A 27,437-nucleotide genomic window follows, 5' to 3' on the forward strand; every position below is an offset into this window, starting at 1 on the left:
CCCCCCCCCCCGCCATTATGCCCCCACTCCTGGCTTCTGAGCTCCCATGTTTAAGTGAACGTGTCCGTTCTCCTCTCTGCTCTCCTCTGTCTGGGCCAGGCGAAAATATAAACTATAATTTCTTTACGGCAAAAAAAAAAAAAAAAAAAAAACACGCCTCATGAAATCCAGGACTATGTGAGTAACAGAAATTACAGCTGTGCTCCCTGGTTCACGTTAGTCAGCATCTGACTCAGGACCTGTGGCTCCTGGCTGGCTCCATGCGGCTTGCTGTGCAACCCCGGACAGAGACCTTAACTTCTCTGGGACTCCCTTTCTCCGTCGGGAAGCATGGAACTTGCGTGGGTTTAGACAGTGAAGGAAACGGAAAGTGTTTACTTACAGTAAGCGCTAATGTTCCCGGTATCTGCAGGGGAGGCAAAAGTCAGACTTGGGCGTAAGCAGGGAGGCAAGGATGATATGGGAGATGATGTTCTGATTGTTCTCTGGAATGTAGAGGCGCTGCTGCAGCAGCCCACACACTCCAGGTGGAGGAAGGGCGACCTCAACATGACCGGTGGCCTTAATGAACTTGTCACCCCTACCCCGCTGCCCTTCGGCGACTTCCCCACGTCAGCTTTGGCCCACTGCCGCCTGCTCTGACGTTGGGCATGCTCCTTGACTGGCAGCCTCAGGCTCTGGGCAAAGGTGTGCCTTCGCAGGCAGGTTACATTCCGCTCGTCCAGCTGTTCTGGGCCCCTGGAATCTGATGGGTTGATCGTTGATCATGGTGGACACGGCTCAAATATCATTTTTCAGAAGCCACTTCCTTTTGGAATTTGCCCCGTCTTTGACTTACTTATCTTTGAGAGGTTGCTGGAAGTTTGTTTTGTTTGTTTCCCAAAGGTAGGGAAGACCTGGTTTGTGTGAGATGGGGGTGGAGGAGTAGGGAGGTGGGGGAACGGGTTCACTGCAGCCTGGCTGGTCCTGTGTCTCTCTTCCCCTATTGAGAGCATCCAGTCCCTTGGTAAAAGTGTTTCAAGCTCTCCCAGCTGCCACTTTGCTTCTAGCTCAGCAGTTGGAAGTCACCTGTGGGTGCTTCAGGCAGAGTCAGGAAAATAGGTGTGTGCAGCCACCCCCTGGGATCTGCAGATTATTGGGGGGGTAGGGAGGAGGGAGTGCTGATCTGTGCATAGACATGGAGTGACCTCCAACTTCCATCCAGCTGACATTGGTCCATGGTGGAAAAGTCGTGTTAGTTAAATAAGCCATCCCCCCAGAGAGTGAGAATCATTTTTAAAGTACACACTCCCATTCATCAGATTCCTCCTCATCCCCCAGAGGGCTGCGACCCATGCACCCTGCTCTGTTCAACAGGATGGAAGGCTTGAGGAGGCCTCCTAGGACCCAGCTGCCTTGGCCCTGGGGACTCGGCACACCCTGTCAGTTTCTCCTCCTTGTGGCCTTTCTTTGCTGTGAAGGGTATGCGCCGCACTCGTTCTGGAAGATTTCTTTCCTTAAATTTCCGTGACGTTGCCTGCAGAAGGCTTTACTACTTAATGACACGTCTGTGCCTGGTCTTTGGCTTCAGGAATAAAGAGAAGAGTGGCAGCCAGCCCGCCTGCCTGGATCACGTGCAGGACAGGAGGGCCTTAGCCCTCAAAGCCCACCAGTCGGAGAGCCACCTGCCCCTAGGTAGGTGTGGGGGAGCCTCAGGGACGAGGGTGGGAGTGTGGCCCTGGCTGCAGCTGGGCTTTTCCTACCTGAACAAGCCCCAGGCTTTGAGGACTCCATACCTGCAGCCCAGAGGGGAGGTTAGCAGAGCTGCCTGGTTGTGGTCCCTGAACTCAATGCTCTATCATCATTCCAGCATTTAAATCCCATACCAGCCTTCAAAGCAGGCAGTTATCCTCATCTTACAGCAGAGGAAACTAATGTATTAATAAGGAGGAGGGTCACCTAGCATTTGCACCCAGGTTTTGTACATTTCAAACCCTTTTGATAAGTGGTGGGCATCATGACAGAAAAGTGCTCCCCTTTAGCGTTCCGCCATCCCCTACCCTGTGTAGCAGTAGCTCACCCACAGATGCATTGCCGCTTCTCTGCACTCTTTCCGTGATGTGGGGGGTGGGACCTGGGAAAGGCAAAGCATTCGGTGTTAGTGGGATGGCTTTTCATTTCTTTTATATGTAACCTCCCACGGGACCACAGAGTGATTTTTTTCCTAGTGCCCCTTTGTAAGCCGTTTCTGTGCGATTTAGCGTGTCTGTCTACCATCCCTGCATCTCTTGCTCTCTCGTGAATGCTGACTGAGATCCACCAGATTTCGAGAGTGACTCAGAGCCCTTAAGGCTCTGTGGCTGGAGACTTCTGTTCCTTAGTGCAGGATTGTGTTATTCACTGCCCAAGACATGTTTTCCTGTTCTGACTGTCCCAACCCGCTGTGACCATAAAATGATGTTACAGCCCAGCCCCTGGGGTTTAGAATCCCTCCCGAGAGTGAGGTGGAGCCAGCGGAACCTTCACAGTGTCCTGGACTGCCACAGAGCAGACCTGCTGGGAGAAAGCCCACCAGTGTTTCCTTTGTGGCTGAGAGGGGAACCCAAGGGCACGGAGTGAGAGCTGGGAACTGCCACTCCCACTCTGCTCTCCGTTCTCCAGACAACTGAGCTTTCTCTGCCCTTCTTTTTCCCTCCGCAGGCTGCAAGCTGCCCCCTCAGTCTCCAGGTATGGACACAAGCCCTTGCCCCAGCTCTCCTGTGTTCAGGACTGGCAGCGAGCCCACCCTGAGCCCGGCACTGGTCCGGCGATTCTCTGCAGACACTAGAGGAGGAGGGGAGGCCCTGCGGGGATCAGACAGTCAGCTGTGCCCCAAACCACCCCCAAAGCCCTGCAAGGTGCCCTTCCTCAAGGTTCCCCCGTCTCCGTCTGCCTGGCTCAATTCCGAGGCCAACTATTGTGAACTGAACCCTGCTTTTGCTGTGGGCTGTGACAGGGGAGCCAAGCTTGCCCCACACGAGGAGCTGCTGACAACCAAACACAATGGGGCCTCAGGCCCCCGGAACTCTGGCATCAACTACTTGATCCTCGATGGGGATGACCAAGCGAGGCCTTGGGATCCTCTGGCAGCACAGACAGATGAGGGTCAGGAAGACAAAACGATGTTTGTGCCACCTCTCATGGAAACCGTGTCGTCATTCAGACCCAATGACTTTGAGTCCAAGCTCCTTCCTCCGGAGAACAAGCCCCTGGAAACCGCCATGCTGAAGCGTGCAAAAGAAGTGTTCACCAACAACGACGCCAGGGTCATCGCGCAGCACATGCTGAGTGTGGACTGCAAGGTTAGTGCTCTGGGGTTGGCCCCTTCGGGTAAGGGCACCTGCCTGGCTGTATGTACTCTGCCTCCTCGGCTAGGTACTTTGTCATAGGGAAAAGCCAGAGGGTAACGCAGGTGTGGAGATTTACTTACAGGGTGGGAACCACCAGCAGGACAACCTTTGCCCAGCAGGAAGCTGGTAAACTTCACCTTGGACAGAGGGAAGGCAGGCCTGCCCCTGACCCCCTCTGCTGATAACAAGATTTGTGACTCCTCCTCCTCCCTGGTGCTTGGTTAAAAATTCCACTCAGGCCAGTCAGAACTGAACAGCTGGGGCCCAAGGAGTATAGCTGAAAGCGTGGTTTTGGGAGTTGCAGGATCCTGGCTGTTTTATTCTATACTTACCTATGTGCCATATATACTTTATTATTGACATGATCTTTAGGATAATCATCTTCAACTGGATCTTTTTTAATTTTTTTTACAAGAATTCTTTAAGTTAGAAAAATTGTAAAATGAAGATTAGAAGAAAAGATAAAATCAAACAAAATCCAGTTTCCTTCCTAGGCCTGAGAGATGGCTTAGCAGGTATGCTAGCTGCCAAGACATGACCTGAATACAGTCAGTCCAGAATCTACAAGGTAGAAAGAGAGGACCAACTCCTGCAAGTTGACTTCTGAGCTACACAAACAACATGGCATATATACATACATACACACACACGCTTGTACACACACACACACAGAGAATAAAAATCTCAAAAACTTAGGCTGGAGAGATAACTCAGTGATTAAGAGCACTGGCTACTCTTCCAGAAGACCCTAATTTGATTCCCAGCACCCACATAGCAGCTCATAACATATTTAACTCCAGGTCCACGGGGTCTTACTCTCTTCTGGTGTCTGGGCATGAGTCCCACATGTACTGTACAGACATACATGCAGGCAAAACACCCATACACATAAAATAAAATTAAAAACTCATTTAAAAAGTCCTGGTTCCTAAATGACAGCTACTGACAGCACTTGGCATATGGCATGCCAGGCCTGCCGGCTTTGTGGGTAACACTTGCTAATCACACACAGATACGATCTCAAGCCTGTGGCTCTCATTCCACAGCTACACAATTTCATCATCTTCATTTCTTATAGCGGCATTTGCTTCAGGAGCAGTGACCTGTGTCCATAAGCTCTCAGTCTCTCTTCGACAGTGGGCATCTGGGGCTTGACCCACCTTTTCGGTACACAGTAGTTGATGATTGGGCATTTGAGTGACAGCTAAGGCCTCAGTGGAATTTGATGTCTGATTTCACTCAGTTCAGAGAAGGCCATGAGTTTCAAAGGTTAGGATTTGTCCAAGAGCTGGATTTTCCTTCCTGTGTCAGGAATCTTGGCTGGAAATCTAATCTCCTAGCAATCCCCCAGGGAGTTAAAGGGCTCCCAAAAATAACTATAATATATATAATCCACTAAATAACTGCGGGTTATCCTGGGTAGAAAAAGCTCCTGTCCTGAATCCAGGACAGGAAAGGTAACTAGTGCTCATAGTTGAGGGGGTCATCCATGCTGGTAGAGGAAGGAGCGGGTGTCCCTGCTAAGCAAGGCCCGACAGGAGAGCTGAGAAACAGGACTGGTGTGAAAGAACAGGACCTGTTGACTCCATTAGCTGGGCATCGTTGGGCAGAGCACACAGGTGGGTAGATGGATCTTTGCCTTAGTGTCCTGTGCAAGAGGACTGAATTTCTGTCCCAGCAAGTCAGCCGTATGGGCCCTGGGTCATGCCAGTAGGCCAGAGGTGAATGAAATCCCATCTAGTGTGAGACTGCCTGCTCACCCCCAGCCCCCAGGAGGGAGCTCTTTGAGTATGCGGGGTTCTGTATTTACAGAACAGCCCTTTTCCTGGGGGTAGTCAGCCCGTGAGTGTCTATGAGGGCTTAAATGTCTAGAAGGAGGAAAAGGGGAGATGCCTGCCCATGCTTCACAGGTCTGGAACCTTCCCACTGCTTTGAGCCTAAGTCTGATGTCACCAGACAAGTATGCAGTCCTTCTCCTCTCCTGCCCTGTGCACTTTGTCCTTCTGATGGGCCTCCTCCCTGGTCTGTCTTCAGGCTTCCTGGGAGTCCCCAGCAAGCAAGGAGAAACCAGCCTAGACTGTTCACCCTAGCCTCACGGGCAAGGCTGCGGTCAGCCCTCCGAGTATTTTCCTCCGCCACCCATGCCTCGTTTTCCCCCTCTTCCCCAGAACTACCAGGCACAGCCAGTGCTTCCAAGAGGAAAACTGTTTCCCACCCCAAATGTAGCAGCAATGAGATGGGGCCACCCAGGAGCGCATCTGGGTCCCATGTGCCCATTCCCACCCCCCGGCACATAGCTCAGGCACAGATGCTTATTAAGGGCATCAGGACAGAGGGTGGTTCTGAGCACACAGGAAGCTGGAGCCCATCAGTGCCCAGCACCCCAACTCCTGGGCCCTCCTACCTGCAGATGGGCGCTGCTTCTTTCCTCACTCACCCTGGGGAAGCACAGCCACTGCTCCACCTACTGTCTTTGAACATGGACTGAAATCCAGTCGTTAGCTGTGTGACCCTCGTTCTCCATTTGCAGACAGTGTCCTGCAGGTGGCTACGAGGTGCATGTGCCAGGATTTCTGTCAAAAGCCATGGGGAGAGAGCTTGTTCTAAATAGGCTTCATTTCTGGATCCAAGAAGGGGGTGGGTTGGGAAGGGCCTGTCTGCCTTTCCTGGTGTGTGTGAGTTTCTTCTGGGCTCATACAGGATCTTGCTGTTAGAGCGCTTTACCATCAAGTAAGGAAAACAAACCTATGAGTATGTGGGTGCAGGTCTGAGCCCTCTGCCGTGGGCAGCGGAGCCAGCACAGCTAGAGATTGGCCTGGCAGTGTGATTGCACTTTAGGCCTCTTGGTAGCCGAGAAGAGGGCCAGGCCAGGTACCCACCAGGACTCCTGCACACTGCACTGGCCTCAAAGCAGTGGAGTGTGGAGAAATGGGTCCAGGGACTTCACTAAGTGGTGACAAGGAGGACTTAGAGGGCGGAGGGAAGACTTCTGCATCCTGCCCTACCAAGGTAGGGTCAGCCCACAGTAAACATCGCCTCCTCCCTCTGCTATAATAATCCCCAGAGGATTTTACCTAGGCCTGCACGTGAGCTCCACATCCGCTAGTCCTCCAGCATGGGCCTGGAAAGCATGTGTAGCCCTGGAAAGGGACCTGCTGATGGTCGACTTAAGTCAGAAGAGAGACATCTCACTCTCCAAATGGAACCCCAGAATTCCTGCTACTGCTTCTAGAAGGAAACTGCCAGTGGCGAGCCTTGTTATGTAGAAGGTGTGGGTTACAGTGCACCCCAGAGAGGCACTGCTTGCATGCCTGGAGTGATCACGATAGAGGCCAGTCCACCTGATGAAGCACAAGAACCATCCTGTGCCAGTGACGTGTCCAGACTTGGTTAGGCCCCCGAATCCCAGGGTCATACTGCAGTATGTCACCGAGCTCTCGTGGCCCCAATTTAGGGACCTGCTGAGTCCACTGTCACACTTCAGCACGACGTGTACTAACTAGGAACGGTCAGGTCTAGTATCCAATTCTATTAGACCGTTCATTACACACATGAGAAATGAGCTGGTAAAAAACACACTGTAAGAAACCGAAAGAGCAAATTTAATCAATGAAGAGAAAAGAAAAGGATTGGATTGGGATGAGAGCTGGCTCGGACAAAGCCAAGATTTCCTTTCAGGGAAACCTCTCTGGAGGAGACGTGGGTGTGTGGGTTTCAAATCACCATATGTTTGTAATGGTTCCCAGCCGAAAGGTGCACTTACAGCACCCAGGAGAGGCGTAATTAGGGGCAATCACAGCCAGCTGTGGCTGCTAAGTGAGACCATGAATGGCAAAGCCCAGAGCAGAGGGGAGCTTGGAGCGCACTCTGCCTTTCCACTGAAGAGACTGGTAGGCTCCACACACGCGCAGCCTTGCTGTTGGCAGCAAAATGTCTCTCCACGATCCAGCCTGTGTCAGCCCAGGGCTCGAACGAATGATTAATTCCCTGGCTGGGCATGAACGCATGCCAGATCTGCAGATTGTAGAGACCGTTTGAGAGTCCCCTCAGCACTTTGCCCACTAAGCAAGGGAAGTGTGTGTGTTCATGTTCATGTGTGAGGCAGTACACATGGGAGGAAACAATTGCACATGTCAGTGTGTGAGGTCAGGGGACAACCTCAGGAGTCCTGAGGAGCTAGGCACCTTGTTTTTTGAGAGACAGACTCTTACAAGGATCTGGGGCTTGCAAATTAGGTTAGGCTGACTGGCTGGGAAGCCCCAGAGATCCACCTTTCTCTTCCTCCTGAGTGCTGAAGACTGAGCCCATTCCACCATGCTTGGCTTTTTACAAGGGTGCTACTAATCAAACTCAGTTCTCAGATTGCACAACAAACACTTTACAGACCAAGTCATTTTACCAGTCTCTCTCCCAGCTTCCTATCTTATTCTGTATATTAAGATTATGCTGTCACTCAAAGAAATATAAGCGCACTCTGTCCACAGCCACAGAATTTCCGTGGACTGTATTTCTTTCCTCATGCTAAATTAACAGTGGGGCCAACCCACTTCCTGATCTAGCAAATTTCTGCTTGGCTCCTGACAGGTTGCTAGGATACTGGAAGTCTCTGAAGACATGAAGAGGAGCATGGGTGTGGGCTCAGGACTGGAACTCATTACCTTGCCTCATGGACACCAGCTGCGCCTGGACATTATCGAGAGGTGAGCACGCCGTCTCTGCAGCTCCCACTTTCAGCTCCTTGCACACATCTGTGCAGCAGGGTGCAGAGGAGTCATATTACTCCAGGGTCCGCATGGCTCTTCTCAAGCCTGAGCTATAGAACACCTGATGAGAAGACAGTACAGCGGGGGTCGGGGGCATCGCACTGTCCCGGCCCCATTTCTGTGGGTGGCAGGAGACTTTGAAGCTGTGCATGGCTGCAGCGGGGAGACTACACCTGCTGTATTCTACCTCTCATGAGCATCCGTGGCTCTGAAACTCAAGAGCTCTTGATGAACTGGGGAAGACCGAGGAGAGTGGGTTCTGACCTCTTTCTGTAAGGGGTGGACAGGAGGACTATAGATTCCAGGGCTTGGAAACAAAATCACGCTGCCATTTTTTTCAGAAACACTACAATCCCAGGGTAGCTTCCTTTCTAGTTGCTATACTAAATTACCCTGGCAAATACATCCTAAGAAAGGGTTTATTTAAGTTCTATTTAAGTTCACGGTCTCTCCGGTGGGGAAGTGGAGAGAGCAGGAGCTTGTGTCCACAGTCAGGAAGCAAACAGTGAGTGCAAGCTGCTGCTAATGGGGGGCACTGCCACCCGCAGTGGCATGTCTTCTTTCCTCAGCTATAACCCCCCCCAGAGGCCCATTTCAGATTCTCTCAAATTGACAGTACTGACCACCACATCAGGTGTCCATTAAAACACACACATGCCTATAATCTCAGTACCTGGGGATCAAGGCCAGCCCAAGTTTCATAATAAAGACTTTTCTCAAACAAAAAAAATGAAACAAAACAGAAACGTGCCCTTGAACATGAAATGCTTAGAGATGAGACATGATTTTAAGAAGCACAAGACTAAATTTTTGTATGACCCCAAAAGCAGTCTATACACACACACACACACAAGTTCGCAAGCACACACACGCATGCACGCACCCACTATTGTGCAAACTGTTTCCCAGTAGCTGTGACTAACTGCTATGGCTTCCATGATATTCCTGGGCATGGCCCTGACCAGTTGAGCGTTCTGTGGTGCAGGAGTGCGCACAGACACTGACTGTTCTGGCCACTGTACATGGGTGGCAGATGCATCTAAGAGATGAAGAAAATTTTTAGCTCTCCAGTATCTAAGTGTAAATATCCACAGGTGCTGGCAGCTGTCGGCCTCTAGGAAGTAAAGGCTCTATTCACAATAATGCTACAAAGATGAGCCTGGATTGCACAGCTGTAATCCCAGCACTGTCATCTAGAAAGAGGGCTTTGAGGGAGTGAGGCAGAGGCTTTGGGGATGCCTTTGGTCTCACAGCGGGGGGGGGGATAAGAATGAGGGGGCAGGAGCAGGATTGATGGGTTAGAAACGGCCAGTTTTGTTCAGGCAGGCTCGTGGTGAAGGCGTTGGGGAATTACTTGTCGCACTTCTGAGCTGCCTGCTTTTCCTGACCAGACTCCTTCCTCAGTTCCCTCCTCTTCTTCCTCCTCATGACCAGCAGCACATCTTGCTTCTCCAGTGTTGTCTGGGTGGAGCAGTCACTCTCACTTCCCCGTTCCTAGTAGACGTGCTGTAGTCTGAGATCTCCAGAGATTTCTTCTTTTTCCTGGCACTGAGAATTGTGCCGGAGCCTGAGCTCTGAGCCTCAGCCACGACCAGCAGTTGCTGGTCTCTCGTCAACATCTCTCTATGCTACGTGCCTAGAATCTCGTACCCTATTTGTTTCCTATTCGTCTCTGACTGTGGGATCTACCCACAGAGCCAGGGGTATAGTTTGATTAGCTATGATGTGTTAACTAAATAAGGACCAAGGTCAAAGGAATCCTGGACTGCCCAATGACTTTATTCTATTGCTCTTGAATCAAATCTGAAAGCTACTCTTGACTTCCGGTTTACCATTTCACTCCAGGGGCATCCTTCTGATAACACATTGAGTAACCTCTAGCTGCCAGTCATTGACATGTAAGCCACAGACTGAGTCATACACACACATACATCCTTCTGGTAACATGTGAGTACCTCTAGCTGCTGACCACTGACAGGTGAGCTGCAGACCGAGTCTCTCTCTCTCTCTCTCTCTCTCTCTCTCTCTCTCTCTCTCTCTCTCTCTCTCTCTCACACACACACACACACACACACACACACACACGTAAAGACACTTGGAGCCAGCAGAGATCATTACTTAGTTAACAAGCAAGGCATTTGGGGGACTTGGAAAGGCCGAGCATGAGCTAACTCCCTGCCACCCTCTGCCAAGGGTGAGAGACCACTGGAACACAGCAAGAAGCCCCAGCCCCAGTTGTGAGTTTTCAGGACAGTGTGACCCTGCAGTTTCAGAGGCACATGGTACCTCCAGCAACTGCATAGTAGCCTAGAAAATTAAGACTATTTTGACTCCATGCAGTAAATTCCTGGACTGAGATTTACAGAGGGAAAGAAAGAGGTCACTGTCTGAGCTTCCTGCCACTGACTGACCCTGTTCATAGGGTCCCATTGTCATGTCCAGAAAAGTCACCCTGTTTCCTGCCCTCAGTCTCTGAGTTTGACTCATGTAGTCTAGGGTGAGAAAAGGGAGTCTGGGGGAGGGCAGGGTACTGTTTTAAGGATCTGACCTTATAGAAAATTCCTGCCGGTCCTTCAGCCGTTGTCCACCTCTCCAGTCACTCTGTGGCATCTGTACTGGGGTTGTAGAACACCCTTCTTGTCCCCCTCTCTCCTCCTCCTGTTCTAATATCCATGTCATCTTCCTGGATCAAGTATATTGCCTTTCCCTGTTTTTGTCTTTTACACTCCTCACTAAGAGGTGGTTCCAGTCTTCCTTAGGAGTAGCATCCGGTCTGTTAGGGAACCTGGTATCTCCTTAGGCCTCTCATGGTAGTAAAGGGAGCCTTGTAGCCACATCACTTCTGAGGTCCTCTTCATGCTTCCATTTGCAGACTTGACCTGGACATGTTCAAGAGCATCTTACTTCCTGAATCCATCCTCTGCCTGGTATGGGATGGCTTTAAGATCAGCTTTTCAAACTGGCTCCTAGCCAGGGGCACACAACCCTGTTTCTGGAGGATTAGGGCCATTTTCTCCTCATCTTGTTGACCTGAGCCTGTCCCTTGGTCTTCTTCCACTTAGACACAACACCATGGCCATCGGCATCGCTGTGGACATTCTGGGCTGCACGGGTACTTTGGAGAACAGAGCAGGTACCCTCAATAAGATCATCCAGGTGGCGGTGGAGCTGAAAGACACCATGGGAGACCTCTATTCTTTCTCAGCCATCATGAAAGCCCTAGAGATGCCTCAGGTGAGATGCTGGCTTTGTGCTGCTGCCCATACAAGCGTGCATTCAACGCTATGCAGAGTTCTGTTCATCTACACCATGTATGGCTGACTGCTCCAGCCAGTCTCTAAAGATAACTGAATTTTAGTGAAAGCTGCCTTGGTTAGAGGCAGCCAAGAGTATTGTCCCCAGTATTTTGGCTCTGTTTGTAAAAGCACTGGTAAGTGCTGACAGCCCACATCTCATCTTCGATGTGTAATACTAAGAATTAGCCTTACTAGTAAGCAATATTCCTGAAGAACCATTTAGGACAAGACAACAGGCTGGAGTGTGTGGCATGTCAGTGGCTATATCCACTTGGGACATCAGGAATGTAATGTTTGGGTAATGCCTTGGGGGAAACCAAGGCATTTAAGAAAGTTATACCAGAAAATCCCTAAACCAGCAGTTCTCAACCCCTTTCACAGGGGTCACCGATAAGATATCCTGAATATCAGATATTTACATTACAATAGCAAAATTGCAGTTATGAAGTAGCAATGAAAATATTTTTATTGTTCTAAGGGTCAAAGCCCTAGGAAGGTTGAGAACCACTGTCCTAGACTGATGGTCTCAAAGTATCTTCCTCAGGTTCCTTAAGACGGATGCCAAGTAGCTCCCTGGAGGATATCTCAGGTCTGACCTCTGACTTTGTCTGCACTGACAGATGTTGGATGTTTTCAGAAAGAATCAAACAGAATGGGCCTCCTAGAGGGAAGTGGGATCTGTTGTCTCCCCTTCGTGTGGGTGCTTGGAGAACTCTGAGTAGTAGTCCTGCAAGCCAGGTCAGACCAGCAGCATCAACCTGCTGGGTCTTTATCTGGGCTGTTTCCTAGACACAGGCTAGTTCTGAAATCCTGCCAGGTGTCCACAGACATCCGTCCCGGCCACTGAGGGACACAGCTGCAGTCACATGTCCTGGAAGTCAGAGCATGCGTGACACGTAATTTCCCTCATTAAAAAGAGTGACCGATCAAATTAAGTGCCCACCAGAAGTTTCTTGGAACTACGTGGCAGGAGAGAACCCACTCTCACCCACAGAGTAGCTACAGTGAGATACCTACTTTTTCAAAGCATGCACAGACACACACATGCAAGCTTAACTTGTGGGATGAGCCATCAGAACCATGCAGAACAGGATCGAGGGGTCATGTTTTTCTCTCAATGAACAATCGCTTCTCACACTGTCCTGCACATCTATCACCTATTCCAAAATTGAAGCAGAAAGGCAATTTTTAAAAAGAGGCTTTCTGAAACAATAACCTTTCCTCCTTCCAGATCACACGGTTAGAAAAGACATGGACTGCTCTGCGGCACCACTACACCCAAACAGCCATCCTCTATGAGAAGCAGCTGAAGCCCTTCAGCAAAGTCCTGCAGGAAGGCAAAGGTGAGTGCCGGGCACAGAAGACCCTGCCGTCAGGCTCCCCCAGTTACATAATCTCACGTGGCATTGCATGTACGGACCTGCAGTTCCTACACGAAACACAGTCAGTTGGTTTGTAATTAACATGATATGGAACTTCCCTCCTTGTTCCTCAGAGTCCACACATGTCCCGCCAGGCAGTGTATCAGTCCCACTGCTGATGCCTCTTGTGACCTTAATGGAACGGCAGACTGTCACTTTCGAAGGAACTGACATGTGGGAGAAAAATGACGAGAGCTGTGAAATTATGCTGAACCACTTGGCGACAGCCAGATTCATGGCCGAGGCTTCCGAGAGCTACAGGAGGAATGCTGAGAGGATCCTGGCAGGTAGGAACTTGTTTCTGGAATCCTCTCTCTGTGGGGATTAGAATGAAGAAATAAAGAGAAAGGGCATGGATGCCCTCAGCTAGAAAAGTGACCAACGAGAAGAGATTAAGGTGTGGACACTCCCTTTCCTATGTCATTGCTCATTACTCCCTATTTCCATAGAAGAGCACACAAATACAAAATGGGTGTCATTGTGTGTGTGTGTTCGGGCCAGAGGTCAACCTCAGATGTCTTTCTTCAGGCACCGAACGCCCCTTTTCTTTTGCGTCAGCATTTCTTACTGGCCTGGAACTTTACTATGGAGGCTAGGCTGGCGGGACAAGTCCCAGGGTGCCTTTTTTCTCTGTCTCCCCAGCATGGGGATTAGAGGTACATACTACGCCTGGCTTTAAAAAATTATTCTTAATTGCATGTGTCTATGCAAGTGTGTATATTGCATGAGTGAAGGTGCACAGGGAGTTCAGAGGTGTCATCCCTGAGCTAGTTACAGGTCACCTGACATGGCACTAGGAGACAAACTCAGGTCCTCTACAAGTCGCACACATTCAGAACCACTGAGCCATCCAGTTGACCATGGCCAACTTTTTTTTTTTTTAGGTTTTCTTGAGTACTGTATCTATGTAATTTCTACCACTTACCTTCACTTTGTCTCCCTATGCTGACTACTTCAATTACACACACACCTATAAATATAATCTGACAAGTCCACTTTGTGTTGTTTATATGTCCATGTGTTTAGGGATGACCAACTGGGATTGGATAACATATCAGGGATTTTGCCCCTTGAGGGGACTGGTTCTTCTCTCAGTAGCCATTAATTACCTATAACGCTTCATCTAGGAGTAGGGCCTTGTAAAATTTCTCCTATCCACTTTGCGATATCAGCTGGTATTGCCACTGGACAGTCTAGGTAGAGGACCTATTTTTGAGATTTCCTGAGTGCAACTCCTATTGTATGTAGAAGACAGTACCTCATAGTCAATACCTTGGTCCTTCTTCCTTGATGTTCCCTGAGCCTTTTGTGCAGAGATTGAGTTGCAGATTATCAACTGGGAAATGGGCTGTCCACAGTAAATTTTTCTCTGTACTTTGACCACTTGGAGATTTCTGCCGCTGGTCGCCATCTACTGCAGAGAGCAGCTGCTCTCTGAGGAGCGCGAGCTACACCTGTGTGTGGGTGTAAGCACAGATATGTAGAATGCACTCGGGAATTATGGTGGTTTAGGAAAGTGATAGTAGTATGTTCTCCCCTGACCTCATCAGCCACAAGTAGTTGGCTAGGTTTACAGTACCAGACACGAATTCCCTTCTACTGAGTGGGTCTTAAATCCAATTAGATGCTCTTGGTAACCTCCAAGATATAAGTGCCACTTCTGAACCCTTGCTGTAATAGCCATAGTTGTGGCTCACAGGCCTTACAGCCTGTGACCTTAGGGTCCCCACATTTCTTTGCTTCTGTGCTCTATCAAGGGATAGAATAAATAAAAGGCAGCGGCAAGAAGAAGTGCACCATTACCACCTGGGAAGGCAGTAGCCACCACAAGGTGTTTTATCCAGACTTCACTGTCTGTGCGCCTCTTCCTTCCTAGTTATCCCTGCTCCAAGTGCCCCAGAACACATCCCAGGCAGTGTAAACTGAACTTTCTCCTTGAGCTCTGGAGAAGGATAAAACATACGTCACCGCTGCGGTGTATGCTGCACGAGCTAAGTGGTGGCCCTCAAGGGTGTCAGCACACAGTGCCAAGTGCAGAGCCAGCCATGAACAGTCAGGAAACGTGGTTTGCTCAGAGGGGCAGTGTGTGGGAATAACACCCGGAAGAAAAGAAGTCCCACTGTTTGTGAGACAGGGTCTCATAGAACCCAGAATGACCTCAAATTTGGTACCTTGCCAAGGACAACCTTGAACTTCTTGATCCTTCTGCTTCCACCTCCCAAATGCTAGGATTGCAGGTACATGTGAGCCACCAATCCTGCTGTATGCAGTGCTGGACTCTTCATATATTAAGAATGAATATAAAAGTGAAGAGTTTATGACTAGTTCTTTCAAAGTAAACACATGCTTACCATATGACCGCCTTGAGAAATGAATGTCCACACAGGCTTGTGTTCATGTTGACAATTACTCACAGTACAGCAGTGAATGGGTATGTCCACATAAATGCCTATTAATCAGCAATTAAACAGAATGTGTCATTGCTAACACGCCACACACAGAACAATTTGAAAACCATTCATACAAAGTTGAAGAACCCTGACAGTGCATAATATATCATGATTCCTTTTTGTTATCAAACCTCTAAAGACGCAGAGCTCATCAGTGGTTCTCTAGGACCGGGGCTGAAACAGAGGTTGACTACCTGGAAGTACTTTCCAGGTAGGAAGGACTTTCTAAGCTGAAGAAAGTATCCTAAAATGGTAAATTTACTAACATCAAACTTTACAGCTAAAATAGTTGAATCACATGGCAAGTAAAGTTGTGACAAATGCAGACAAGCTGCCATCCAACACTCCTCACATCGGACACAGGCTTGTGAATTCTTTGACGCTCGTCAAATGAGGAGGTCCTACATTTTCCTAGAGGAGAAAGTTCATTTAATTCTACTGTAAAACAGGATAGCGTCACTCACTTATAACCCTCTGAAGCAGAACCCAACTTACCTGCTTTATTTTGATTAGATTTTCAACCGGATGAAGAAATGACTGAGATCTTGAAGACTGAATTTCAGATGCGATTGCTGTGGGGCAGCAAGGGTGCCGAAGTCAACCAGACGGAGAGATACGAGAAGTTCAACCAGATTTTAACAGCCCTCTCACGGAAACTGGAACCTCCTTCTGTAAAGCAGGCTGAGCTCTGAGAACCACCCAGGAGACCTTGGGGCATTACCTGAAGCTTTTCCAGACCTGCTGGGAATGCTTATCATCTTATAAAGTAATAATGTGCAAATCTAAGAAGATACAAGCTTTTAATATCCACAGGATATTAAATGTATAAACTGCACAGAGCATATTTATATGAATTGTTTAAAACTACTACTGATTTTTAAATGAATGGTAATTTATTATTAGATAACTATTGCTAATGTTGATCAGCAAATTTAAGAAGACATAGCTATGTTGCTGGTTGTTTAATAATCGTGGTATTTGACCATCTTAGTTTTAATTCCATGTCATATAAATGTAAATAGAGGCATTTAAAAGAAAAGCATGAAGCATTGCAGAAGGTATCAGTTATATGATATTCTTTTGAATATGAAACTGTAAATAGTCATGAGTGGAAATATATGTTTTTGTGAAATGATTGTATCCTCTCTCTTTAGTATTGACTCACCTTAGCATGATAATTCTAACTCCTGGATTCTAAGGAGCTTTCTTCCTTATTCCCATATTAAACCAAAAGTGGTTTGCAAATCTAAGGGTTCTACTGCAAAGACAGAATGTGAGCCAAAGTGAAATCCTACTTCTAAAGTCCTAGGTTCAAACTCAAAGGAAAGTGCTAGCTAACAGCTGGACTGGGTACCAGATGTCAGCTGCCATCCTATTTCTTTATTCTTAATTTTCGAGACAGGGTTTCTCTGTGTAACTTTGGAGTCTGTCCTGGAACTCGCTCTGTAGACCAGGCTGGCCTCGAACTCAGAAATCTGCCTGCCTCTGCCTCCCGAGTGCTGGGATTAAAGGCGTGCGCCACCACCACCTGGCCTCGCAATTCTATTGCATGACACAATTGATCTACCACACTAACTCTCCTGGAAAGCTCTCCAGACACACTTGGAGCAATGCTTTCCAATTCATAGTTCCTTGGGTAACCCTTAGCCCCCACCCTTTATGTTGTGCCCAAAATCAACTTGAGAAAGGGTTTATAGTTTGGCTTATGGTTCTAGAGGGACAGAGATCATCATGGTAGCAGGAAGCCCCAATCTTTTTCATCTGCACACAGAGCAAGAACAGGAAGTAGGGTGAGGCTATAAATACAGCCCGCACCCCAGTGATGTTATTTCCTCCAGCAAGACCTTTGTGATCTTCCCAAATACATGAGTGTTTAGGGGACATTCCCACCACATCATGCCAACAAACTTAAGAATCCCCATGTGAAGGCAAACCCTAACATTTTTAGAATATATAGTATTTGCTATACTCTGAATCAACTATAATATACAGAAAAAGCATATGAACTAATCATTTCCTCTAGAAGATACACAAATCTTACAAGCTCATTTTCTAGGTTTCTGACTTCTCCCAAAGAATGTCTAGTATTTATATAGTCTCCATTTTCCCACTGTAAAAATTTTGTAATACACGATTTTAAAGTCTTCTGTAATCAACTATCTAACACTTACCTATTTGTTTTCCTGTCTTTTTTGCTTGAGATAGGGCCTCACCATGTAGTCTTGGCTGTTCTGGAACTCACCATGTAGACCAAGCTAGCTAGCTTTGAATTGACAAGAGATCCACTTGCCTCTGCCGCCAAGTGCTGGGATTAAAGGCATGTGCCACCACGCTTGGTCTGTTTCCCTCTAAGTATGTAAACCACACCAAGTTTTCTTCATGATATTAAGTAGACTTGGAGGACTGACTGCCTGGTTATAGATACCACACTCTAACATGGCCATCTTAAGAACATTGTCCTGGTTTGCTTTTTCTTGTGATTAAAATAAAGGGGTTGGAAATGGCTTGTTACAACTTATAGGTTAGTCTGTCAGCAAGGCAAACCAGGGCAGGAACTCAATGCAGAGCCGGCAGGCTAGAACGTGGAGCAGAAGCCATGGAGGAATGATGCTTACCGCCTGCTTCTTGCTTCTGTGTTCTTACACAACTCAGGACCACCTGTCTGATGTGGCACACCTACAGTAGGTTGATCTGCCCACCGTAGTGAACTTGAACTGCCTCCAGGAAACAGGGATCTACTTATTAAATAGGGTTGAGGAGAACATTTACCAGCAAAAAAAAAAAAAAAAAAAAAAAAAAAAAGACAAAAACTGGTTACCAGATATGTTCTGGTTCTCCAGAGACAGAACCAAGATATTTATATAGCTATGGGGAGGTTAGTAAGGGAACTGACTTACTTGATTATGGAGACCAGAAGTCCCATGCCTGGCCATCTGCACATTGGAGATCCTGGAGGGCTGTAGCCTCGCTCAGTCAAACTCCAAATGCCTCAGAATCAGGAAAACCGAGGGTGTAATTTTCAGTGCAGAGCAAACGCCCAGGACCCTGGGAGTCTGTGCTACCAGTAGTGGAGTTCAAAGGCCAAAGGAGGAGTCAGTAAGTTCAAGGGCAGGAAAAGCATCCACTGTTCTGTGTTTATGTTCTGTGTAGGTTGGCTCCCAACTAGTGCCCATCTACACTGAGGGTGAATTTTTCCCACCAGCTCACATGCCAGGCTCTGGAAACACCCCAGACATGCCTAGTGATAGGACATTCCCTCCAGTGTTCTAGTAGTTCCTTAGCCCAGGCAAATTGACCCCTAACCTTAACCACACCACAAAATACGCCTGTCTTCACATACAACTCGAGGAAGAAAAACTGTACCTTTCAGTGAGGTTCTGCAGCTGTTGTTCTCCCATACAGGTCTTGTAGCAAAACTTTAAAAAACCAGATATTGATTGGTTGTGATCCCAGGTTGGTATATCCTACTTAACAGATTATACATGTTTGTTTTGTTAGATAGAAAAGCTCACTAGGGAGCACTTTAAGAAGACAGAATACTCTTTTTACTTTAGATAACTTTATTCTAAGATTCTATTTTGTGTGTAGGGGGTGGGGGTGGTTTGTGCACTTGAATGTATGCCCATGGACAGCAGAAAGGAGCATCTGATCTCCTGGAGCTAAAGTTATAGGTAGTTTTGATCAGCAATGAACTGGACCTTATCAACAACCTAAGAACCTTTAGTTCCTGGCAAGCCTTCAGATAAATGCTACCCGTGAGAATGTCTGAGTCAAAACTAGGTATCTATGTTTCGTATCTAGCTGTGGTGTGCTACACAAATAACACAATTAGCATCTTCAATACATTAAAGGGTTCGAAGAAATCAACTGAAGTCCTCTACAACAATGGTTCATGATCCTAACTGCTAAGCTATCTTTCCAACCCAACTAAAGAGTTTTCTTACAGTAGATAAAAGACAAAAATAGTAGTTATGAACAGTAGTTGATATGAACTAAAATGGACCTCATCAAAAGAATAAGTGGGAAAGAACCAACACAGAACTAAAGAAAGATTGGTATGACAGGCACCCTCTGAGAAGGCCACAATGTTCCCTGTCCTCTGCTACTAACAGCCATGCACTGTTCCACTCACACTATGCCAGGGTTGGTCACTGTGCTCACAAGCAGAGGACAGACGTTATGTCACACCTGACATTAGGGCACAAAATTAGGTCTCCATCATGGCTCTTCACTCTCCTGGACCACTCCCTGTAAGATACTACACTGACAGCGTCCCAGGACAGAGGTCCACACGGTAAACCTATGGTCAGATCAGCAACGAACTAGACCCTATCAACAACCTAAGAACCTTTCGTTCCTGGCAAGCCTTCAGATAAATGCTACCCATGAGAATGTCTGAGTCAAAACTAGGTATCTATGTTTCATATCTAGCTGTGGTGTGCTACACAAACAAATGACACAATTAGCATCTTAATACATTAAGCATTTCCATGAAAGGCAACCAACCAAAGGGAAAGGTCAAAGATAAAAATGGACTTTCCATAGGAAGGGAAACACGGCACACATGTAAAGATGCCCCACAAGAGTTAAGAGAAACCCAAACTACAATGAACCTTGACATCTTTTGAACTGACAGAAGAGAATGCCCGACTCACAAGAGTGACAGGATAGCCGGGCAGTGGTGGCGCATGCCTTTAATCCCAGCACTCGGGAGGCAGAGGCAGGCGGATCTCTGTGAGTTGAGGCCAGCCTGGTCTACAAGAGCTAGTTCCAGGTCAGGAACCAAAAAGCTACAGAGAAACCCTGTTTCAAAAATCAAAAAAAAAAAAAAAAAGTGACAGGATATAGAATAAGTGATCCTCACACAGAAATTATTAGAATGTAAAACTACATACAGTAACTTTGGAGGTTAAATGTGGCACAATTTTTAAAACTGAAAATTAATTCATCACTGTCTTAGTTACTGTGAAGAGACATATGACCAAAGCAACTTATAAAAAAAGGCATTTAATTGGGGGCTTGCTTACAGTTTCAGAGGGTTAGTTCACGACCATCACAGTCAGAAGCATGGTGAGAGGCAAGCAGGAATAATGCTTGGAGCAGTAGCTGAGAGCTCATATCTGGTCCGTAAATTGTAGGCAGAGAGAGACTATGCCTGGTGTGGACTTTTAAAACCTCAAAACCCATCCCCAGTGCCACATCTCCCAATCCTCCCTAAGAGTTCACCAACTAAGGATCAAGCATACAAATACATGAGCCTATGGAGACCATTCTCATTCAAACCCCCACAAACATATAAATTAGGAGTTCCACTTCTAGGTGTGAATTTCAGAGAAACTTCTATGCCGGAAATACACATGTGAATATTCTCAAGCAACACTTGTTTCGACTAGAAAGTTCAGGAAATACCAAAAGCGTCCACCAAAATGACGGGTAAGTTTTACTATACACAGTAAAATGAACTATGTATGAATATGGATAATCTCACAATAAACCTTGGGTGAAAATCAGTAACAAGAGCTGTTAACATATCCATAATACACAAATACATATATAATCCAATGTACAAACCAAACAAAATGAGTTGTTTTACTTCTCTAATAAACTACATAATAAAACTGCGAAAAGATAAAAGTACTCCAAACTGCCAGTAGTATATAGATTCTTTGTTTCTCTAGTGGGTGGTAGACTCCTGTTTCTAACAGTCACTCCACAGAGGGAACTGCATTTTCCAGTCACTTCGTCCTCTGAATTCAGCCATGAATGTACTAATGTGCTTCTGTCCCTGAAGAGAGGAGCCACGCAGCAATGCCTCCAGATCCCATCTCCGTGCTGACTCAATGGCCAGAGCGTAGCAGAGGAGACAAAGGGGACAACGGGATGGAGACTGCTGATCTGCTTGAGTCTTGTTCTCATTCCACACCCAGACTGCACTTTCACACCAGACAATCAGGAAGCCAGTGGGCTGTCAAACAGATGCTGTGAAGCAGGAGAAATGCCAGAGGGAAAGAGGCTGAAGAATAACAGGCCGGGCAAATCTACTAGGGTTTCCTCTAGTTCTGAGTCACAGCCACTTGGTCTTCTCAGCGGGTCAGCAGAGGGAGACAGATAATATTCTGGAGACCAACCAAGCAGAGGAGAGCATGACAGCTGTGCTGTGTCATTCAAAGAGCTCCTTTCTAAGTAGACACTTTCCTCATACTTACATGGAAAAGGTGGGGTGAGCAGAGTAGGGCCCCTCCCATTCAAAAGTTTATGATACCAGTGTAGCTCAACATGTGAAGAAAGAAAACCAAAGTAAACTTTAGCTTTGTGTCCAGTGTTCACACCAGAAGGGCTGAATGACCACAGGAGCAAGGACTTAACGGTTCACTTTATGACTTTTCTGGTTACTCCTCCCACTAAGCAGTATGAGAGTCAACATTTAACACTTCACTACAGCTATGCGTGAGCGCACAAAGCACGAACATCAGCTCCGCTCACATGGAGCATCTCTACAGAATCATCTGTTCAGGGTACCAAAATACAATGAACCATTTCGGAAAACCAAAACTCAAATTCAAGATAATGGTTCTTCATAGAAGAGGCGGTGATGGTGTTTCTCCACTTGTTGAATTGCATGACAAATGCTTCTTCAGTGTGGTCCTTAGAAACTCTCTTCAGGGTTGACATTCTGGGTTACCAAATCGGCTTGTTACAAAAGCTCCCATTCGGAGTCTACTGCATCTCACAAAAATGAGGACTCTTGTCACAGTGGTGCTGAAATCAGGACAGTACGTTTGTCTTCATCTGTACCAGACAATGAGGCCTTAATTTCATAAGAACGTAAGTCAGTTTCCTATTAAATTTCCCTTGAAAGCTGGCCTTATGTAGTACCTTTAAGGATCGTTCTCAAACATTCCAGAAATTACTCTCCAAATTTTATGATTGCCCATTTCCCAATCTCTTGATGCCTTTCTACTTTCTATGACCTCTATAACTGCAGACAGTGATTGTCAGCTCGACTACATCTGGAGCACTAAAATCTAAGCAGCTGGGCACAGCAGTGAAGGGTTTTCTTGACTGGACCATTTGATCTGGGAAGACTCACCCTAAATCTGGATCATTTAAGGTTGGAAGGCCCAACCAAAATCTGGGCCACACCTGGTGGCAACCACATAAAGAGGACATAGGAAGAAGCTTTTGATCTTTGCCTGTGTGCCCTCATTCTCACTGGCAAGTTCCTCTCTCCCAAGGCCGAGGCTGAGACATCCCTTCACTGGTATTAGAGCTTACCACTTGAGGATCCCAACAGAGACAAAAGACCTGCTCAGACAGTCGCTGAAAAACAATTGGATTCTTGGCCTCTCTACTGAGATGTCCATTGCTGGACTAGCCAGATCACAAACTTTAAAGCCACTCTAACGAGCCAAGCAGTGGTGGTGCACGCCTTTAATCCCAGCACTCAGGAAGCAGAGGCAGGTGGATCTCTGGGAGTTCAAGACCCGTTTGGTCTACAAGACCAAATAGGACACTTCCAGGACAGCTAGAACTGTTACAAAGAGAAACCTTGTCTTGAAAAACAAAACAAACAAACAAACAAAAAAAACAAACAATAGTCACTCTAATAAATTACCTTGTAATAAGTCACTTCTGTTTCTCTAGAGAACTCCAACACTTGTGACATCCTTCCAAAGAGGCTGGGCTCCTTTCTTTCCAGAAAACAAAGTCAGAAGCCTTTTTTATTGTCTTGGATGCCCCCCTACTACACACAGCCTAAGGAAAACACACACAAACAACTTCTGTTCATCTGAAGCTGTAATGTTTGAAGTTTTGCTGCTGTTTTCATTGTTTTGCACTTGTCTACTCCCAAATTTTGCACTGATCTTTCAATTTTCATCATCTTAAAACTCGCAGCCTCTCACTGCCAAGAATCTCTACTGAAGCTTTATTCCCTTTGGGCTTCTAAAAACCTGCAGTAATGGTTGACCACTTGCCTTTTTAAGAGATGATTCTTCTGAAATTAGACTTCCTGAAAGTTACCAATAATGTGTCACTAACTGCAGCAAATGTTCTCTGCCCATGCATTTTCTTTTCCCAGGAAGCATGGATGCTCTGCAAGTAGTCAGGAAGGAAATTCTGGCCAATGTGCAGAGGCCAGATCAGACTGTGTGGTCCAGGGACAGCTCTTACAGATGCAGTGAAGAAGATGGGGACAAAGCAAGTCTGTGCAACATGGCTACTGCTGAATAAAAATAAACTGAAATTATTACACTTGACGTAAATTCACTCTAATTAAACATCTATTCTTTCTCTTAGCAAAGCTTGGAAGAAACTAAAAACCCAGAATAAAGTTCCTATAATGGCTTCTCCCAAAGACTGTCTCACTTTAGGAACTTAGCGTCTACTATGAGTTATCTAAACGCTATCACACTTATTGGAAGTATTGCAACTCTTTGGTTCAAACACCAGAGTAAAAGATAAATACACATCTTAACTGACCATGAAAAGATTGTTTTATTCCATGAAAATATTCTCAACAGAGAACACTATCATAAACAAGGCATTTTACCATTAAGAAATCAATATGTGCACAAAGAGTGAAATTTGCAAAATTAAGAGATTTCTTTTAGACAGTTCACATGTTCAAAGTTTAAGAATGACTTAACTGGGTAAGCACAAGTGTCTTTTCCAATGGTATAACCCATATATAGGCTGCACTACTCCACAGGAAGGAACTTGCCTCCTATGGAAGCAAACCCAAGCTTTAAAAAACACACAGTAGCTTGAAAAGAACAGTCTTTTCAAAAAGGCTTTGAACTTTGCCCTCTGTGATTGTTAGTCAGAAAAACATAAGCACTTCAGGCTTCGTACAGAAGACAAACACAGTCAGATCACATTTCCTTCTCCTTGCTAACTTCTGAAACAAAAATAGCACTACTTTTTAAAACTACTTTATGTAGTCTGTCAGTATAGAATAATGTCACATTCTATAAATAACCCTGTAACGAGATTTAATATCTAAAACTGTATAGTTTACTAGCCTCAAAGGTAATACACTATATGTCAGCTGCATAACAGTGGTGTACTTGATCTTATGAAGGCATTAATGTTCACACAATTGTCATTCAGCTTTAGTATAACTGGTAGTATGATTCCAATAGCACTGGAAAAAATTATTAAAGCAGTCACACAGTTTCTAAAATATTGCTTGAAATCCAATAATACACAGAACATTTCACATTCTCTTTCTCCCCTCAAAACAGTAAGGAACCAAATTAATGGAGCTTCAGTGGTACAAATACCCCTCCCACCCCACCCATGTCCCTGTTACAAGACCACTAAGAAATTAGTTCAGATACAAGTCATTAACAGAATCACAAATGCGAGGCAGGACAACATGAGCAATGAGAGCACTAACAACAACTGTATTTACAAGTATAAACATACAGAAATTTCCATTTTACAAGTAAAAGTGCACATAGATCATTACAAAGTTTCACTAAATTTTATCTGGTTCAAACAAAAGCATCACTTGGAAACAGACTATCATTGTAATAACCAAATGAGATCGTCATCACCCCGTTAAAAGACAATAGGGGAAGGTCCATCAAACTTGTCATAAATATACTGATGAAAGTAAAATGGACTTGGACAGTTCTTTAGTTTGATGCATAAATTTGAAGATGCACCACTGCACATGGTAGAGCTCTAGAAGCCACCTACCGAGGCTACATCACAGCTGCGGCGACACCACAGAGTTGGAGGAGGAGCACTGAGCTGGCACATAAAGCCCTTTGTGGGATACTGTAGTGGTAGTGTTGGCAATCAACAGATTTAGGCACTCGAGTTTAAGGCAGCATTTGAATGGAAGCAGCTGACTTTTGACAACAGTCCTTTCGGTGGTGCGTATCCTCTGTGTTTATTATGCCAGGACTTCAGTGCTGACTAGAGTCTTCCCAGACTGAGGTGCTGAAGATGTGTCACATTTCACAGAGTTCTTTAACTGGGCTGTAGGCTAGAGCAGAGATGTTTTCTTTTTCTTATCAGAAATACTTCAGGTTCACAGACTATGTCTTCATAATGCCAAAACTGGAATGTTTGCAGTGGGGAAGTTTTAGCAGCATACACAAATACTAATATGGAAACATTAGTGCGGAGATGTTTGACAAAGTGATTTGCACTACAAACGCAGAACGAAACAAAGGCTTTGACAAGAACAAGGGATTACAAAGACATGCCTGAAGAATCTAAGCCCAGATAACTCTAGACATGCAACAGGATGTTAAGCAAGCACGGAGGTGGCTCAGGCAGACACTGACAAATGGCAAGGGTTCTAACAGACGACGGGTCTAAAAGCCAATTAAAACAGAGCTGGATGAAGACAGTCCTATTGGGACAGCCCAAAGTAAGACAAACTTTAAGACAGCTCTGCATTCTTTCTGATTTGGTATCAGTAAAATAAACGAAAAAAGAGGTTAGCCATTGCTGGCTTTTTTTTTGTCTTCCATGTGAACTAGGAATTTAAGGACTGGTACTATAATGAATTTTTTAATGTATGGAAATGCTAATGAAGTTAGTAAAAAAAATCTGCATGCATTCATGCAACTTGCTTCTCTCACTTTCTCTTTGAGCCTGACAACTCTAATACCCTCCCCCCAAAAGCAGCTGCATGTAACCTCCTTCAACATCTTGCCCATTTCCTCAGAAACCCTCTTCAGGAACCTGCAGTCCAGGAGGAAAAAGAAAAAAACAATTACTGAAGACCTTTGGTAAGACCAAAAAGGGTATTCAGTTTAAAGTGTCCATCCCAAATGTTCCTAAAAGTATTTTATACTCAGCTACTAAAAACACCAGCCAGCTTTGAAACATAAGATAAGCAAAGGCCAGTGTTACTGCTTCCTCCCTTTCCTTCCCCACTCAATCAACTGGGGTATGGCCACATGACTGTACAACTCTTGACTGGACAATGATTCCAACAGATGCTTCTGGTGATACAATGGAAAAAAGGAATCTACTCTGACAGTCAATGATCCCGAGAAAATGAAGCCCTCAATGGTAGTACAGAGGCCTTCTTCCATCTTAGTAGAAAAAATGTTTCTCCTCTAAGAGTCAACATTGCCAGCACTTTCCTCCATTCCAGACTGTCCTCTATCTTCACTGAATTAGATTCAATTCTTCCTACACGTTAACTGCCAAATGCTAAATGAGCACTAATGCAATATTCCTAAAAGACAATTTCAAGTGAAAAGTACAAGTTTAAGATTAACTTGGAATGAACTTTGTACATCATTAAAAATTACCATAAGCCTGAAAATATTTTCAGGTCTCAATGCTGTCTTATTTGCATACAAGCTCCACCAGGTGATTTATCCTGGGATGCTGTGATGAGCTCATATTAAATAGACTATCTACCAGAGATTCTCTTTCTTTAGGAAACCAAGTTAAGACTAGCAAAGACAATGGCTGTTATTTTACCCAATTATCCAACTATTATTTTTCTTCCTAGAACCTGAAGCTATAAATTCAAGCTCCTAGGTCGAGACGTTCCTGGAAATGAGCTTCCTGCAGTTCAGAGCAGGCTTGTTTATTTCAGTTCAACAGTCACTGTTGCTCTGAAGTGAGGGGGTCAGGGAACATTCTACCTATGATTCTTGCCTAATAATCAAATCTATTATTTATAAGGCAGAAAAGCACACATCCTTTACACACACTTAGGCAGGACAGAAAGCAAAAGGCATCAATTAAGCTTCCACACCAACATCACTTGAACAGTAAGGCGTCAAAGAGAGTTTCTTGTGGCAATATTCACATCTCTCTGATCAGGCCTGCACTCAGCTCACATAGTGAACAATATAGATCAGGATGCCCTTGACTTTTTGGGTTTTCTGACCTGTGGAATGTGTTGTCATTTTATGTTATACATGGCACAAAGATGCCTGGTTAGTTTAGATATAAGTTACTGCACCTTTACTGTTTTTCTCTAGAGTTACATCTATGTATGTCGTGGGAACGTAGCCTTCTTCGCCATTCTGTCTCCGGGCTCTTGTCCACCCATCACCTTTGTCCTCCTCAATAATGTACAGAACTTCGCCTTCTTTCATTGCCAGAGTACCTTCATTATGTCCTAGGCGAAAGTTTTCAAAGCACAAGTGGAATT

The 27,437-nt window shown here is 45.8% G+C and overlaps 2 protein-coding genes across 6 annotated transcripts in view; one reads left to right on the plus strand and one right to left on the minus strand.

The window, feature by feature from the left end:
• Bcar3 (BCAR3 adaptor protein, NSP family member) overlaps nucleotides 1–16,438 on the plus strand; it is a 103,764-nt gene extending 87,326 nt beyond the window's left edge. For all 3 annotated transcript variants that reach the window (XM_050156381.1, XM_050156458.1, XM_050156546.1), the window contains 7 exons: nucleotides 1,571–1,674; nucleotides 2,680–3,320; nucleotides 7,953–8,068; nucleotides 11,194–11,365; nucleotides 12,659–12,770; nucleotides 12,923–13,135; nucleotides 15,812–16,438. In XM_050156381.1, the coding sequence (XP_050012338.1) occupies nucleotides 1,571–1,674; nucleotides 2,680–3,320; nucleotides 7,953–8,068; nucleotides 11,194–11,365; nucleotides 12,659–12,770; nucleotides 12,923–13,135; nucleotides 15,812–15,990 (1,537 nt within the window). In that variant the 3' untranslated portion in view covers nucleotides 15,991–16,438. The remainder of the gene's footprint in view (nucleotides 1–1,570; nucleotides 1,675–2,679; nucleotides 3,321–7,952; nucleotides 8,069–11,193; nucleotides 11,366–12,658; nucleotides 12,771–12,922; nucleotides 13,136–15,811) is intronic.
• A 7,337-nt stretch (nucleotides 16,439–23,775) lies between these two features.
• Nucleotides 23,776–27,437, minus strand: part of Fnbp1l (formin binding protein 1 like) — a 71,749-nt gene continuing 68,087 nt past the window's right edge. For 2 of the 3 annotated variants that reach the window (XM_050156667.1, XM_050156834.1), the window contains one exon: nucleotides 23,776–27,404. In XM_050156667.1, coding sequence (XP_050012624.1) covers nucleotides 27,226–27,404 — 179 coding nt within the window. In that variant the 3' untranslated portion in view covers nucleotides 23,776–27,225. The remainder of the gene's footprint in view (nucleotides 27,405–27,437) is intronic. The other variant, XM_050156756.1, reaches the window with a different exon arrangement.

Source organism: Alexandromys fortis, unplaced genomic scaffold (assembly GCF_014885135.2).
Source record: "Alexandromys fortis isolate MF-2015 unplaced genomic scaffold, M_Fortis_MF-2015_v1.1 scaffold_19, whole genome shotgun sequence".
NCBI lineage: Eukaryota > Metazoa > Chordata > Mammalia > Rodentia > Cricetidae > Alexandromys > Alexandromys fortis.